General features: G+C 44.8%; 1 protein-coding gene across 3 annotated transcripts in view; it reads right to left on the bottom strand.

Moving 5' to 3' along the window:
• PDE6A (phosphodiesterase 6A) overlaps positions 1–7,979 on the bottom strand; it is a 63,030-nt gene extending 55,051 nt beyond the window's left edge. For 2 of the 3 annotated variants that reach the window (XM_053907026.1, XM_053907025.1), the window contains exon 1: positions 7,343–7,979. In XM_053907026.1, coding sequence (XP_053763001.1) covers positions 7,343–7,816 — 474 coding nt within the window. In that variant the 5' untranslated portion in view covers positions 7,817–7,979. The remainder of the gene's footprint in view (positions 1–7,342) is intronic. The other variant, XM_053907024.1, reaches the window with a different exon arrangement.
• Between the last annotated feature and the right edge of the window lie 7,190 nt (positions 7,980–15,169).

Raw genomic sequence — 15,169 nt, forward strand, 5'->3', positions numbered from 1 at the left:
GAAGGAAGGCAGACACAGGCAAGGGTGGGCAGAGGAAGAACAAAGACAGTAAAACAGGCCAGAGCCCCATATGCCCGTGGTAGGGAGTGGGAGGAGGGGGGGCCTCTATGATTTTGTTGACAAGAAAATGAAGACATTTCCATCTATGCCCCTTCAGCAAGGGCAAAGCAATCAGTGGTGATTTCTGCCCTGGAGGCCTCCAAAATCAAGTAGGAGAAAGTCTGAGATACAACTTACCAAGGGCTGTGGGGGAGGTGTGAGCAAAGCCCTGCAAGGGCCCGAGGATGAGGGGACTGACTTCACCTGGGGAGGGAGGGTTAGAGAAGGCTCTCTTGAGGTGATGGCAAGTAAGCCCAAAATAGAAACTTGAGTGAGGAAAAGACTTTAGTGAGTCTAACAACCACAATTGCTAATGGGTATCACATGCTTTATCTGCCTCAACTCGCTTTAATCCTGTGAGGTGAGGACCGCTAGTGGCCCATTCTACACAAAGGGAAACTGAGACTCAAGAAGAAACCTTGCCCTCAGCTTTGCTGTCTTTAGGAGAAGCCTCGGTAAGGTTAGATCTGGGTCCTGGTCATTGAACAAAAAGAATTTGGTACTTCTAGCTTTTTGAGCAATCCGGTTCTAGCACCACACAGTGAGTCCAATGGATATCCACATTCCATAGGTCTTAATGGAAGCCCCATGGTGTGTCAGGCCTTATGCTGAGCGCTGGGGACACAAGTGAGACCAAGGCTCAGGCCGGCTCACAGACAAATCAATAACAGTAATACATGACACAGGGTTTGGCTCAAAGCTATGGGAGTGCAAAGGAGTACACACCCCCAGGCCCCCACCCCTAAAGCAGCTTGGGAGGCCAGCACAGTTCAGTGTGGTCTATGTGGTCAGAAAGAGGAGACAGAGCCTGAACTGTCGTCTTAAATCCAAGAGAATCCACCTTTCTCTTTCTTGGTAGCACTGTGAGTTTTTCCAACCATAGGCGTTGCTTGAGACACAAGCCAGCCCAGATATGCAGTTCATGCTGTTCTGAGGAAGGAAGTGTATTTCATAGAACGGATTCCCACCCCTTTTCTAGAATTGAGTGTGCAGAAACTTTCCCACGACTGAGAAATTCAGAGTGTGATGCTGTGCATCTGTGGATTTCTCCCGGTTGGAGTGGGATTAGACAAACAGGCAACGGCATTGTTGTCGATGAAGGTGTCTCAAACCAGGTAAAGGGTACAGGAATTAAGAGAAGGCTGTAGGGCTCTACTTGAATTAGCATCAGAGGATTAAGCAAAATCTCTAAAGAGGCATTAGCCATGAAGGGTTTTCCATGTCATTCTCTAAGGACACTGATAAATCTCTAAACACAGGTCTTGGTGGGGCATGCTCAGATTCATTTCAGGAAGTCAGTTCAGCCTTGCAATATTCACTTCTATCAGGGAAAACGATACGTGAGTCTTAACTGCATCTGACACAGATGTTTACTAAATCTACCAGAACTTTCTTTTCCATTGAGAGACCCAGAACTCTCTCCCGAATTATACAGCTGCCAACCGATGGTGTTCGCACAATCATTGCCATCCTTATATATTCAGCATGTGAAGTGTTCTACACAACTGTCACAGAACCTCAGATTATCAGAAGCAGAGAGGGCCTTAGAAGACTTTTAGCTCAAGCTGTTCTTTTGTGTGTGTGTGTGTGTCTGTATGTGTGTGTATGTGTGTAATGTTTATTTATTTTTGACAGAGAGACAGAGACAGAGATATAGAGACAGAGCACAAGCGGGGGAGGGGTAGAGAAACAGGGAGACACAGAATCCAAAGTAGGCTCCAGTCTCTGAGCTGTCAGCACAGAGCCTGATGCAGGGCTCGAACTCACGAGTGGTGAGATCATGACCTGAGCCAAAGTCAGGCACTTGACCCACTGAACCACCTAGATGTCCCTCAAACTGTTTACTCTAAAGCCCGGGAATCAGATGCCCAGCTTAGGGAAAGCCCAAAGTCATTCACTCATTCAGTTAGCATTCATGGAGTGCTTTATGCCAGGCCCTGTTCTAGACTCTCGGGTTATAGCAGTGAATGAGGGAGGCTTCTCCCTGTGAACGAGGGAGGTGAAGCTGAGAGCTGAAGCCTCAGAGGAACCAGGTGGGTGAAATGCATTGCAAGCAGGGAGCACACCCCTCATTCTTGGAAACCCCAGTTCCTCTTTTCAAACATTCACAGTGCCAATTCCATGGTGAGATCTACTGTTTATTGAGCAATAATGATGTCCTCAGCCAGGAGCCAGACAACTTAACATCTATTATCTCATTAACTCTCACATCAGCCCTGTCACATAGATCTGTCACCTTCCTTGTTTTTGTTTTTGTTTTTGAGCACGGCACACGTGCGTGTGCGCCAGAGAGAATCTTAAGCAGGCTCCATGCAGAGCTCAATGCCACAGGACTCAATCTCATGACAGTGAGACCATGACCTGAGCTGAAATCAAGAGCCAGACACTTAACCAGCTGAGCCACCCAGGTGCCCCCAAACCTTCCCTGCTTTGCAGAAAACTCCCTTGCTGGTAAGTGGCACAGCCACTCCATTCATTCATTGATCTATATATTGATACACCGATCGACTGATTCGCGCATTCATTCATTTACTCATATTTACTGAGAACAGGCTCTGGGAGAGGTGTTGGATATGCCAAGACCAATAAGAAAGATGAGATTGTCCTCATTAGGTCCTCACAGTATAGTGGGAGCATATGTAAAACACGAACCCACAATTCAAACCATAATGAGAAGGATGTCCCCACAGGATGGGTGAATGGAAGGGAGGGACTTGTTCTCTGAGGCTTCAGGGGCCAATCAGTACATTATCAGTAGTTGAAGATACTCTGAGCCTCAGTTTGCCCTTTGGTAAAATCGGAGTGTTGGACCAGGTCCTCCTCGAGGCTTCCTTCCGGTGTGGCATGCTGGGTTCCGGGTCTCACACGCAGGGAAGGACGGCAGCTGTGAGAGTCTCTGGAAATGGCAGTGCTCTCAGGTGCAGTCTTTAGAAATAGGAATTGTCATGTCTTGGAAAAACTCTCCTTTCCTCTCACACTAGTACCATGCTTACACTACTCTTACACCAGATACGTAGGTGTATCTGACCAGTTCTCTGACACCAGCTGACTGTCCAACAATTCAATTCAGTCTTCCTGGAGTCAGTGTCAGACCCCACAGGGCTTTAGTCCCACAGGACTGTCCCTGCTTCAGATGCCAATTACAAGTCCCAGTTTGTCACTTATACTTCTGACTGGCTATAAAGCAGGGTCCCAAGACACCCTCCTCGGTCTTAAGAGTTCTGTGTATGGAACCAGGACAAAGACTAAGTAAGTATCTCTTTTTATAAATCACAATATCATAGCCAACTGGGAAGAGTCATCATTTATTAATTCATGCAATAATCTGTAATGAGTACCCACTCTGTCCCAGGCACTGACTACGTGCTGGGGCCAGTGGTTTATAAGCCAGACAGGAACAGGCAGGCCTTGTGGGCTTTCCTAAGGAGAAAAGGTAAAGAATAAAACACACACAAATATTGAAGGGCTAGTAAGGTTGCCAGATTTAGCAAATAAATACAAGATGCCTAGTTAAATTTGAATTTCAAGTAAATACTTTTTAAAGTATAAGTATGTCCTAAATATTGCATGGTACATACTTACACTAAGATATTATTCTTTGTTTACCTAAAATTCAAATTTTGGGGCACCTGGGTGGCTCAGTTGGCTAAGCATCCCACTCTTGATTCTGGCTCAGGTCACGATCTCATGGTTTGTGAGTTTGAGCCCCAAGTCGGGCTCTGTGCTGACAGCCAAGAGTTTGCTTGGGATTCTTTCTCTCACTCTCTCTCTGTCCATCCCCACTCATGCACGCTCACATGATCTCTCTCTCTCTCATTCAAAATAAAAAAATCAACTTAAAAAATAAAAAAAATATTTTTAAATTCAAATTTTACTGGGAATCCTATATTTTATCTGGCAATCCTAACGGCAAGTCTTCCTGAGGATATCCCAGGGTATGAGCAGGAATTTGCTAGGACGTGGGAATTTTATTACAACCCTGGGAAACTTCTCCATTCATGGTTTCACATTTCAAAACTCCACTGATTGTAGCCATTTCCCAAGTTTTTTGAGGGTGCTGAGTCACCAGCCAGGGAGACTGCCCCAGGCTTGCCCCAGGGGAATGCAGGCATTACTCGCATAGTGAACTTTGGGCTTAAAGTGGGGGGGGGGGGGGGCGCGGAATAGCAGGCCATCTCTTAGCACAGAGGCTCAGTCAACTCTTCAACAAGGATACGTTAGCATCAGAGCATCTGCCTAAATCCTCAGTCACTTAACACCAGGATCTACAGAACCTCTTAGCGCCTCTCTTCTGTTTTTCCCACCAACAGAATCTAAACTGAAAGCTCCGGAAGGACCTTCTTGTCCAACTCCCACACAGACCTGGTACAGCATCCCTCCCTTAGAATAGAGCCTTAACAACAACAAAATAATAACAATAACAATAAGGAGCAGGATCGGCCAGTAGGAGCCATAACAATGTGCTAAGAACCTTGCTAGATGAGAAATAATTCTCTCCTTTAATCCTACGACAACACTGTGCAGTCGGTATTCCTGTCCCATTTTATGAATTAGGAAGTGAGCCCAGATAGTCTCAAAAATACGCCAAAGCACGATTCTTAAAAAGTCACAGAGTCATGACTCACATCCAGATCTGACCTCAAAGTTTAACCTCTTTATTCTCTGCTATACGATTTGAAATGACCAGTGGTGAATAGCATCTAGTCCAGTGCCCTCATTTTATAGATAAGGAAGAAGAAGAGAATAGCTGAGCAGTGAAGAGTGTGGGCACAAGGCCAGAGTGCCTGAATTCAAATACCCACTCTGCCACTTTCTATCGGAGTGGCTCTGAGCAACTTACTAACCATTCTGGGGTGTTTTTGTTATTGTTGTTGTTGTTATGTTTTGCTTTGTTTTGATTTTTGTTTTTAAGTAGGCTTCACACCCAACCCAGAGCCCAACTCATGACCCTGAGATCAAGACCTGAGCTGAGAGCAAGAGTCAGATGCTTAAGTGACTCAGCCACCCAGGTGCCCCATCCTTTCTGGGTTTTGGTTCCACCATCTGTGAAACAGGGATAATCAGTTACGTCTGAAGACCGTGGCAATCTATGTTGGCTACAATAAAAGTCTAGAGAGAGTTGAAGGGAGAACAGTCCCCAGTCCAGCTGAAAGTCCCCTGGAGGCAGAAACACGACCCCCATCCTTGGACGTCCAAGGGGAAACAAGGGAAAGACGAACCCCATGGGAGATCCAGCCCAGTGTATTTCCAAGAAAACTATCGCCCCAGAGGCCAAAGTCTGTGCTTCTTATCTTGTCAATGAACCCACGTCAAAAAAGATGACCTGGGGCGCCTGGGTGGCTCAGTTAGTTGAACATCTGACTTTTGATTTGGGCTCAGGTTATGATCTCACAGTTTGTGAAGTCAAGCCCTCCATCAGGCTCTGCGCTGACAGTGTGGAGCCTGCTTGAGATTCTTACTCTTTCCTTCTCTCTCTGCACCCCCCCCCCTGCTTGATCTATCTCTTTCTCTCAAAATAAATACATAAACATTAAAAACAAGATGACCCGTTTGAATTCCTGCATTTGTGGATGGGAGGGCCTGGCTCTGCCCTAACTCCTTGGTGACTTTGGACAAGCCCCTTCTCAAGCTCTCATGGCTCTAGGCTCCTCATCCGTTAAATGAGACAGTCAGATGACATCATCTGTGAGACCCCCTCTGTCCCCTTTTAACCTTATGACCCTTAATCTGAACTAAGACCAGAAGTCAGGTGAGCAAAATCACATAATGTCCAGGCTGCATCTTAGAAATGATTGAACACAGGCTCCTGGTCGGGTCAGTGCTGCAATACGTGAGACCCACTTGGGCCCTGCTCCCACGGGGCAAACATTGTTTTGGGCAAGGTAGGTGTTAAAGGAATTAAGCATAATTACTTGATGGTGAATCTTTTATGCCAAGTATTTGCTGAGCATCTGCTTTGTGCCAGACATTTGCTGGGATAAAGTGGAGATTAAGGCAGGCATGGTCCCTGGCCCCCAGGCTTATTATGAAAAATGGTTTGGGGAAGGAGCCTGTAACAGAGAGATACGGGAGGGCCTCCATGAAGAAGTGACCTTTAGGCTGAGATCTAAAGGATAAGTAGGAGTTGGCCCTGGGGCAGAGGGCCATGGGGAGATCTGCATGAAGTGCTCTGTCCCCGGTGATCAAAGAGGCCTACATCAGAGCTGCCAGTAGAATCTCACAGAAGGCTGGACTCACAAGTGAGAGCTAAGGGGCACCTGGGCAGCTCAGGGGGGTTAAGCATCCGACTCTTGGTTTCGGCTCAGGTCACGGTCTCTCAGTTTCATGAGTTTGAGCCGCAGGTCAGGCTCTGCCCTGACAGCGCAGAGGCTGCTTGGGATTCTCTCTCTCCCTCTCTCTCTCTCTCTCTCTCTCTCTGCCCCTCCCCCACTCGTGCTGTCTCTGTCTCTCTCAAAATAAATGCATAAACTTAAAATTTTTTAAAAAAGATGAAACGAGAGCCAAGGGCTTAACCAAGCAGTACCGTTAACATTTCCAGTAACGAGGCAGGCTGCCACCAAATGTCCCCTGATGGAATGCGCAAAGATAACCACGACGTCCCCTCTATGTTACTCCTGATGGGAACACACGACCTGATTCTAATCAGGAAGACACAGATCGGCCCAAGTGGAGGGACATCTCTGCAAAGTATTTGGCCTGTATGTTTCAAAAACATCCGCGTCATGGAAACCAACACAGTCTGAAAAACTGTTTCAGATTTGAGGGGACTAAAGAGCTGGCGCTATTTGGGTGTAATTGAGGCAACTGGCAAAAATTGAATACGGACTGTTGATTAGACGATGGTATTGCATCAAGCTTACATTTCCTGGATCTCGTTACCGTGGTGTGCATATGTGAGAAACGTCCCTGTTCTGGAAATACACAGCATGTCTGGAAATACAGTACAAGCTGTCGACTCCCATAGGGGTCCGAAAAAAATGGAGATAAAGCAAATGAGGCAAGGCATGACCAACTGATGCATTTGGATGAAAGGTAGATAGTTGTTTGTACTGTATTTAGACTCTTCTGTTAGGTTTGGATTTTTTCCCCCCAAAATAAAATGTTATAAGCCGATAAATAAAGAGAAGTGCCAAACCATCACCAGCCCAGTCTGGGTGGCCAGCAGCTCCCCGCCCCGCTTGTACCCACCGGGACTCCATGGAATAATGCCTCCCCGCCCTCCTTCTTGTGGGGAAGAGGGTACCTCTTCTGTGTTGAGGACGTTGGCGAGCTTTTTAGAGTGTGCGACGTGACCAACCACACCCATATCCAGGGGGAACACGATCTCCGAGTCGGGCACCACGAGGCATTCATCAAGGACAGCATCCTTGTGAACATTGAAGAGCCGCGTGGCCAGCTCCCCGATGCCGTTTCGGACCCTGTACATGAACAGGCTCATGCGGTCTGCCTGCAGAAGGAAGCACAGCTTCTTCATGACGTTGAAGATGCATTTCTCGGTCTGCAGATTCTCCTGGAAGTCCCGCAGGAGGTCAAAGATGATTTCACTCTCCTCCACGCTGTTCAGCGAGTGGTAATTGCTGAAGTCCACCGCGGCCTCCTTGGCCCCCAGCATGTCCGAGATGACCTTGGCCCGGTAGCGGAGGTTGTAGTACTGCTTGGCAAAGCTGACATTCGAGTCCAGGAACTTCTCCACCTCCTCTGCTGTCACCTCACCCATGGCTGGAATCCCTCTGGCCGCTTGCGTGGAAGGGCTGAAGCTGGCCTTCCCAGGGGGGTTTGATGGTCCGTGGCAAAACTGAGTCAGGAAGCGTTTTGTTCCAACCTGGGCTTCTGTGGGTCTGGCCCGTGGATTTCAGCTGGTATGGCTGCAGAGGTGAGGGAGGGAGGGAGCTCGGGAGATTAAATCATTAATATTTCCCGAGAACAAGGATTATGAGGATCAGTGTTCCAGATGCTGCCAGGCCCCAGATGGGAGAAGGTGAGAGTTTCCTTTTCACCTTGGCCTAAGAGCAGAGAAGGGATTTCTAAACAGAGCAGGAGGTGGGCAAAACTAAAAACAACCCCGAAGCAGAGGCTGCCAACAGACAGCACAGGGACACCTGCTCTAGGTGTGTTTTCACCTACACACAGGCAGCACACCTGCTCCTGTAGGTGTGTTTTCTCTGCCCTGTAGGGTGTTTTTCTGCAACGTTCGACACAGAAGTCTGCATTTGCTATTTAGGAGATTTATTCAGCTTCTCTTGGAGAATCAGAAGAGTCAGCAACTCTGTGCCCACTTTCCTCCCTGGCAGGGATGGCTAGAGCTGAGAGGGACTTCCCACCCAGCTCCCATCCCCCGACCCCTCACCCCACCCTTCTGTGCCCTGTTTCCCAGGTCCTCCCCAGGATGGCCTCACTGCACATGCTCACCATTCAGCCTGCTTCCCTGTGTACATCATGAGTCTGGCACTTACGGGTCTCCTGATTTAAGAAGCTGCACCTTTCCCAGGCTTAGACTTCAACGATTCTTTAATTTTATTTATTTTTATTTATTTTTAATTTTTCTAATGCTTACTTAGTTTTGAGAGAGAGAAAGAGAGGCAGAGAGAGAGAGTGGGGGAAGGACAGAGAGAGAGGGAGACACAGAATCCGAAGCAGGCTCCAGGCTGAGCTGTCAGCGCAGAGCCCGATGAGGGGCTCAAACCCACGAACTGTGAGATCATGACCTGAGCTGAGGGGCAACGCTCAGCCAATTGAGCCACCCAGGTGCCCCTCTCTTGGCACTTTAATGTGGTTTTTCTGGCTACAATCCGTACCTTTTTGGACTGTCAGAAATGTACACAACAGTCTAGATGCTATCAGCTCTTTTTGAATCTTGAAACACCTGACTCTTCACTGAAGTATCCTCCATCCAGGACACCTGGGGAGAAAGAGAACATTCTCCTTCTGAGATGAAAATGTGCTTTCATTTCCATGAACGTGGGTGCGAGAACCTGGTGTCTCTGTGTTGTAAACACTGTGGAATGCAGGCTAATAGACTGTTGCTGGCACTTTGAACTTTGCAAATGAACTTTAATGGAAAGCAGATTACTTCCTTTATTGTAGCGTGTGATAAATTCTCGGGGTATTGCGTCCATTCCGCACTGTATACACAGGTGGCCCCTTGGTCTGGCGGGCCATGCAGCGACCGGAATTTCTCCAAACGTCCTCACCATAAATAACGTGAGTCCTCTATCTGGAATGCTCTTTCCCAGCTCTCTGCACACCACCTCCTTCTCGACCTCAAGGTGTCAGCTCACGCTAATCATGCCTCGTTGTCTTATCCCAAGTATGTGCCCTCCCCAGGTCCTGCCCGTCACATCATCCTATTTATTTCTTCAATTGCATTTATTACTGTTAGAAATTATCTTGTTTGTTTTTTGTTTCTTGTCTTTTGTTTGTCTTCACATCTCTACTGTGACTTCTGTGAGGGCGGGACCTGCCAGGGCTGATTCCCTAGGCCTTGTGATGCTGCCCCACATTCTTGATGCTCAGTAAAAAAGTGTTTTAATTGTAAGTCTGTGATGGTTAATTTCATATGCCAACTTGATGGAGCTAAAGGATACCCAGAGAGCTGGTAAAACATTACTTCTGGATGTGTCTATGAGGGTGTTTTTAGAAGAGATTGACATTTGAATTGGTAGACCAGTGCAGCTGGCATCATCGAATCCGCAGAGGGCCTGAAGAGAACAAAAAGGTGGATGAAGGATGAATTTGCCCTCTGTCTGAACTAAGACATCCACCTCCTCCTGCCCTTCGATATGGGCATCCTTGGTCCTCAGATTCAGACCAGGACTTACACTGTTGGTCCCCTGGTTCTCAGCCTTTGGACTCAGACTGAATTATACCAATGGCTTTCCTGGTTCTCCAGTTTGCAAACAGCAGACTGTGGGACCATAACCATATGAGTCAATTCTCTAGAGAACCCTAATACAAAATCAAAACTCTTATATATTCTTGAGTACAACTTAGAAAATACAAGAAGACACAAAGGAAAAAGTTGAAATCAAACGTAATCCCAGATACTATCATTGCCAATATTTTTTGGATATTTTTAAATATGTGGAATACACACACACACACACACACACACACATACACTCTAGGAAAATATTAAGATATATATTATTTATAAGATTTCACATATATTTTAAAGATTTATATATAAATCTATAAGTCTATGTATATATAAATACATACATATTGTCAACCTTGGCACTATCAACATATGGGCCAGTAATTCTTTGTTGTGGAGGCTGTCTTATATATTGTAGGATGTTTATTTAGCGGCACCCCTGGGCTCCACCTACTAGGCACCAGTAGAATTCTCCTTCAAGTTGTAACAACCAAAACTGAATCCAGACATTTCTAAATGTCCCCTGGGATCCAAATCATCTCTGTTGAGAGCCATGGCTCTACAGTTAGATATTTAGGTTGTTTGTATAATTTTCTAGTATTGTAAATAATGCTGTAATGAACATCTTTATATTTTTAAGTAAAAATACCTAGCAGTGAGATCCCAGGCCCAAAGAGCTTATAGTTCTGTAAGGGTTTGGATAAATAATGCTAATTTTGCTCTCCAAGGCTCTACCAGGGTATATCAGACCGTTCTTACACCACCTCCTCCCCTCAGTAAGTCAGCAACTTTTCTTAATCCTGGCATTAACAGATCTCCAGAAGGTGGCCCCAATACTGTTTCTGCTTTGCTTTTCACAATTTCTCTACAAGGACTCTAAGCTCAACCCTAGTGTTTGTCTTTTTTTTCTGGGTTTTGCACCTCTGTTCTTTATGTGCCCTCTGCCTGTCCCTTCTACCCAGTCCCAGTGCCATTCCCTCCATGGATACTTTGATGTCCCAGCTAGACTCTTTTCCTATTTGGAATCCCCAAACTATTGGTTTCCTTCCATCCTGATGGGAGTTTCTTTATTCTAGGCTGTATTACTTCTGCACATCTGCACTCTCCTCAAACTCAAGCTCTTTGAGAATAGGAGTAAAACTTCATCTATTTTCAAAATCACAAAAGCTCAGCCCATGTGCTTTCCCATAATATACCCACCAGGCTTAGTTCTGGTGGGAATATAAGCCACTGTTCCACAAGAAATCTACTTTTACCTCATTTTTCAATATGCCCGAATGAAGAAACCAAGCCTTTTGAAAGACTTCAGTTCTAATTATTGGGTAGGAACAGATAAGCAGATATTTGCAGCAGGTGACCTCCTAGCATGCTTGCTAAATGGGCCTGATTTCAGAATATCAGCAGAAGGAAATCTGAAGCTTCTTTTACTAGGAGGAGGGGCTATCTGTAGGGTCAGGAAAGATTTTTCTGTGTACTCTAGTCTAAAAAAGAACATGTACTACTAGAAAGAAGAAAACAGGACTGTAGACCCAGCAATGCCACTGATTCATTCTGTGACCTTGAGAAAGTCTGTCCTCAACAAGGCTTTGTTGATTTCCTTATCCACAAAGCAATATTTCCCTATCCACAAAACATCTAATACTGTATCTACAACACGCCTGGACCCATGATTCCAGATGGGCTCAGAGTGGAGGAGGGCTGACCAGGAACGGCTGACCTGTCTGTTCCTGATCATAAGCCTTCCTAAAGGATTCTCCAGAAAGACTAGCTGGAACTGTTTATTTAGAATAATCTTTATTCCGAGGTCCACATTTCACAGGTGAAGAAACTGAAAAGTTTTGAAAAGTCAGGTGACACTAGTCATAAGTGACTTGAATTATTTTGAATTGAGATATATAATTCATATAACATAAAGTTCACCCTTGTAAAGGGTATAAAGTGTAGAGTTCAGTGGTTTTTAGTATGTTTGTTATGGTACACCCCCACTAATCTACTTTCTCATCCCCTGGTGACCACTAATCTATTTGCTCTCTCTAATGATTGACCTCTTCTGGACATTTTATATAGATGGAACTATACAATATGTGGCCCAGACTATTTTCACTTAGCATGATGTTTTCAAGGTTCACCCACGTTGTAGCGTGTATCAAAACTCAATTCCTCTTTATGGGCATATGTTTTCAACTGTAGTGGGTATATACCCAGCAGTGTAATTGCTGGGGCCATAGGTGATTTTAAGGCTCCGAGTTTGGAGGTAAAAAGAGGGAATAAAGGAAAGAAATAGGACAAAGCAAGGCACCAACTGGGTCAAGGAGAGGCATTTGTGGAAAGGTGTTTGGTGAGGCGGTTTTTTGGAAGGAATAGGAATGGTCAGCATATTAGTGCCATAAATTCCAACGTTGGGTGAAAGTTCTCCATAGGCTCCCCATCGTGCATCCTTCCTGTTAATAGCAATAGTAAAGGAACCAGGGACATTCGATTGGGAGGAAGCTCTGAAAGACTGTTGGGGGTGGAGATCATGCCAGTTTGTTCAAGGGGGACCCAGAGAGTAGCACAGAGGTAGAGGTTATTATAAGAAGGCAGTACCCAGAGCACTTAAGAGGTAGAGTTCAGGACTCAGACCTGGGCCTGTCATTTACTATCTGTGTAAATTATTTAATTTCCCCTGGCCCTCATTTTGCTTTTTTTTTTAATGAAATTTATGGTGAAATTAATTTCCATACAACACCCAGTGCTCATCCCAACAGGTGCCCTCCTCAATACCCGTCACCCACCCTACCCTCCCTCCCACTCCCCATCAACCCTCAGTTTGTTCTCAGTATTTATGAGTCTCTTATGGTTTGCCAGGACTGTTGGGGAGATTAAGTGAGATAGTATATAGTAGAGTGCAAAGCTATGTACCCAGGGTATATTAAGTTGAACCCTATGAAATTACCCCTATTTGACTATTTTTGTCCTACACAAATGGCAATCTCATACAGCTCAATTTAATAGTAGTTATCCAATCATCATTAGCTAACTAAGTGGGCATAACTTTCAAAGATTAACTGGATTACCTTAAAGATAGTGTGCTCCCTGTCACTGAAGGTATGCAAGCTGAGGATGTGGCAAAGAGGTTTCAAACACCAGCATTAGGAAGATGAATCTGGGGCTAGTAAGTCAGTAAGGAGGTGGTTGCAATCTTCCCAGAGCAAAGGAACGGGTCTAGGATGGGGGTAGAGAGAGTGGAGAGAAGGGAGTGGGCATAGAAGCAAGGAGAGTGTGGAAGACTTTCCTTTCTGGCTGACTGGGAAAGAGAGACATGAGAAAGAGTGGTGTAGGCCTGGGTAATTCACGTGTTATCGGGCCCCCCTAGGAAACTTGGCACTGAGTATTCCCCTTCTGCACATTTCACTAGTGTCAAATGTTGACTGGGCCTCCATTTCCTGGTTGAAGGCCTTTTCTCTCCTGGCTTGTCAAACTCCATGTCCTAGGTGAAGCCACAGAAGGGAAGGCAGTTCCCGGGCTCCATCCTTATAACTGCTGGAACAGCCTGGTTGGTCTCCACCCTCATTTATACTTACCTTGGCTCATTCCCATGTTTCACTTGTTCTTACCCTTGACCTACAGTTGTTATCAGTTCCAAATTGTTCGGCCATGTGTTGGCTTAGTAACTTGATTCAACTACTTGGCTTACCTGTTGGTCTGTCCCTGAAGCTTGGCTAGTCTGTGATGTTCTCCTTGTTTGAACTCTGAGGGTCTAAGATGGGTTAATGGATGAGCCTGGTAAAAGTTTGTCCTATGTGCATTTTAACTGTCTGTGCATTTTCCTAAAGCTCAGATTCTGAAAGGTATCTGTAACTCAAAAATGGTTAGGAACTCTGGGGACTCCTGAAAAGACCGATAACGTTAGGTCGTGAATACCTGCCTTGTGACCACAGCAGTAGACAGGGCAACAGGCAGGAGAGTGCACCTGGGCTTTGGATCCAACGTGGGTTGAGTTTGAATCCTCTTTCTATCATTCACAAACTTTGACATTTGGCAAAATACTTAACATTTGGTCCCAGTTTTCTCGTTTGAAAATTGTGGATAACAATAATACTTATTTTATAGAGCTGTTGTGAGGATTGGAGGTAGTGTATCTATTGAACTTCATTGACGGCCAGTTCTCAGTAAACGTAACCTTTAATAATGATAATATAAGCTAAGTATGAGGCAGTGGTATGTGTAGAAAGCAGAAGTAATGCAAATATGTCTATTTTCCTATTTTTTTAAACAAAAACTTTTATTATTTTTCTCTTTATAATGTTATACATCTTGGTGTTGTAGAAAATTGAGAAAATACAGGCAAATAAAAAGAACATAAGAGTTACCACCCAGAGAAAACATTTCGATGTACATCTTTCTTTTATACTTATATAAATATAATTTTTATGACAAAGCTGACTATGTAATATGTATTTTTTTTGTGTAATAAAATTTGTAAATAGCTTTCTGTGCCATTGAATACTCTTCTTTAATGGCTCATAGACTTCCATTGTGCGGCTGTACCATAATTTGTTTAACATATTTCCAACCGTTGGTTATTTAGGCTATTTCTAATTTTTTGGTACTCCCAGTGAATATTTGCATAGTGAAATCTTTGCATACTTTCTTGGTTATTTTCTTACCTTGTTAAGAAAAAACTTTCCCAGAAAGACAAAACAACCTCACTGTTAATCCTTGAAGATATTGTCTTGGCTATCCAAAAATTCAAGAATTTAAGTAAAGATATAATGGAAAAGTCAATATTTTAATGCAAAGATCATGTTCTATTTTGAATGATCCTCTCCCATAGCACCTAGCACATATCCCCAGAAGAACAAATCTGGGATTCTGGGGCTTGTGATCACTGTAAAAAGTCAAATAACAGATCATTTTCTGTACCTAAATATTTGTACTAAGAGTGACTTGTGCTCCTTCATCTTGGTTAAGAATCACATTTCTTTTCTTTCTCCAAATCAAATGTTATATGTTCCAAGTCCCCATCCCACAGTGCTGGCAAGATATTAAATCCTGGTAACTATTGTGACTGCTGTCCCACCCCAGGTTCATGTGAAGGTATGTTGTTCTAACTCGATACAGACAGAAAACAACCCTCTGGCCTTTTGTTCACACTACTACCATAAATGTCCCCTTTGTTCAAGTTGGTATGGCCCCTGAAAGGCCAACCATTCT

The sequence above is a fragment of the Panthera pardus genome, unplaced genomic scaffold (assembly GCF_024362965.1).
Source record: "Panthera pardus isolate Hobbes unplaced genomic scaffold, ASM2436296v1 HiC_scaffold_2, whole genome shotgun sequence".
Lineage (NCBI taxonomy): Eukaryota > Metazoa > Chordata > Mammalia > Carnivora > Felidae > Panthera > Panthera pardus.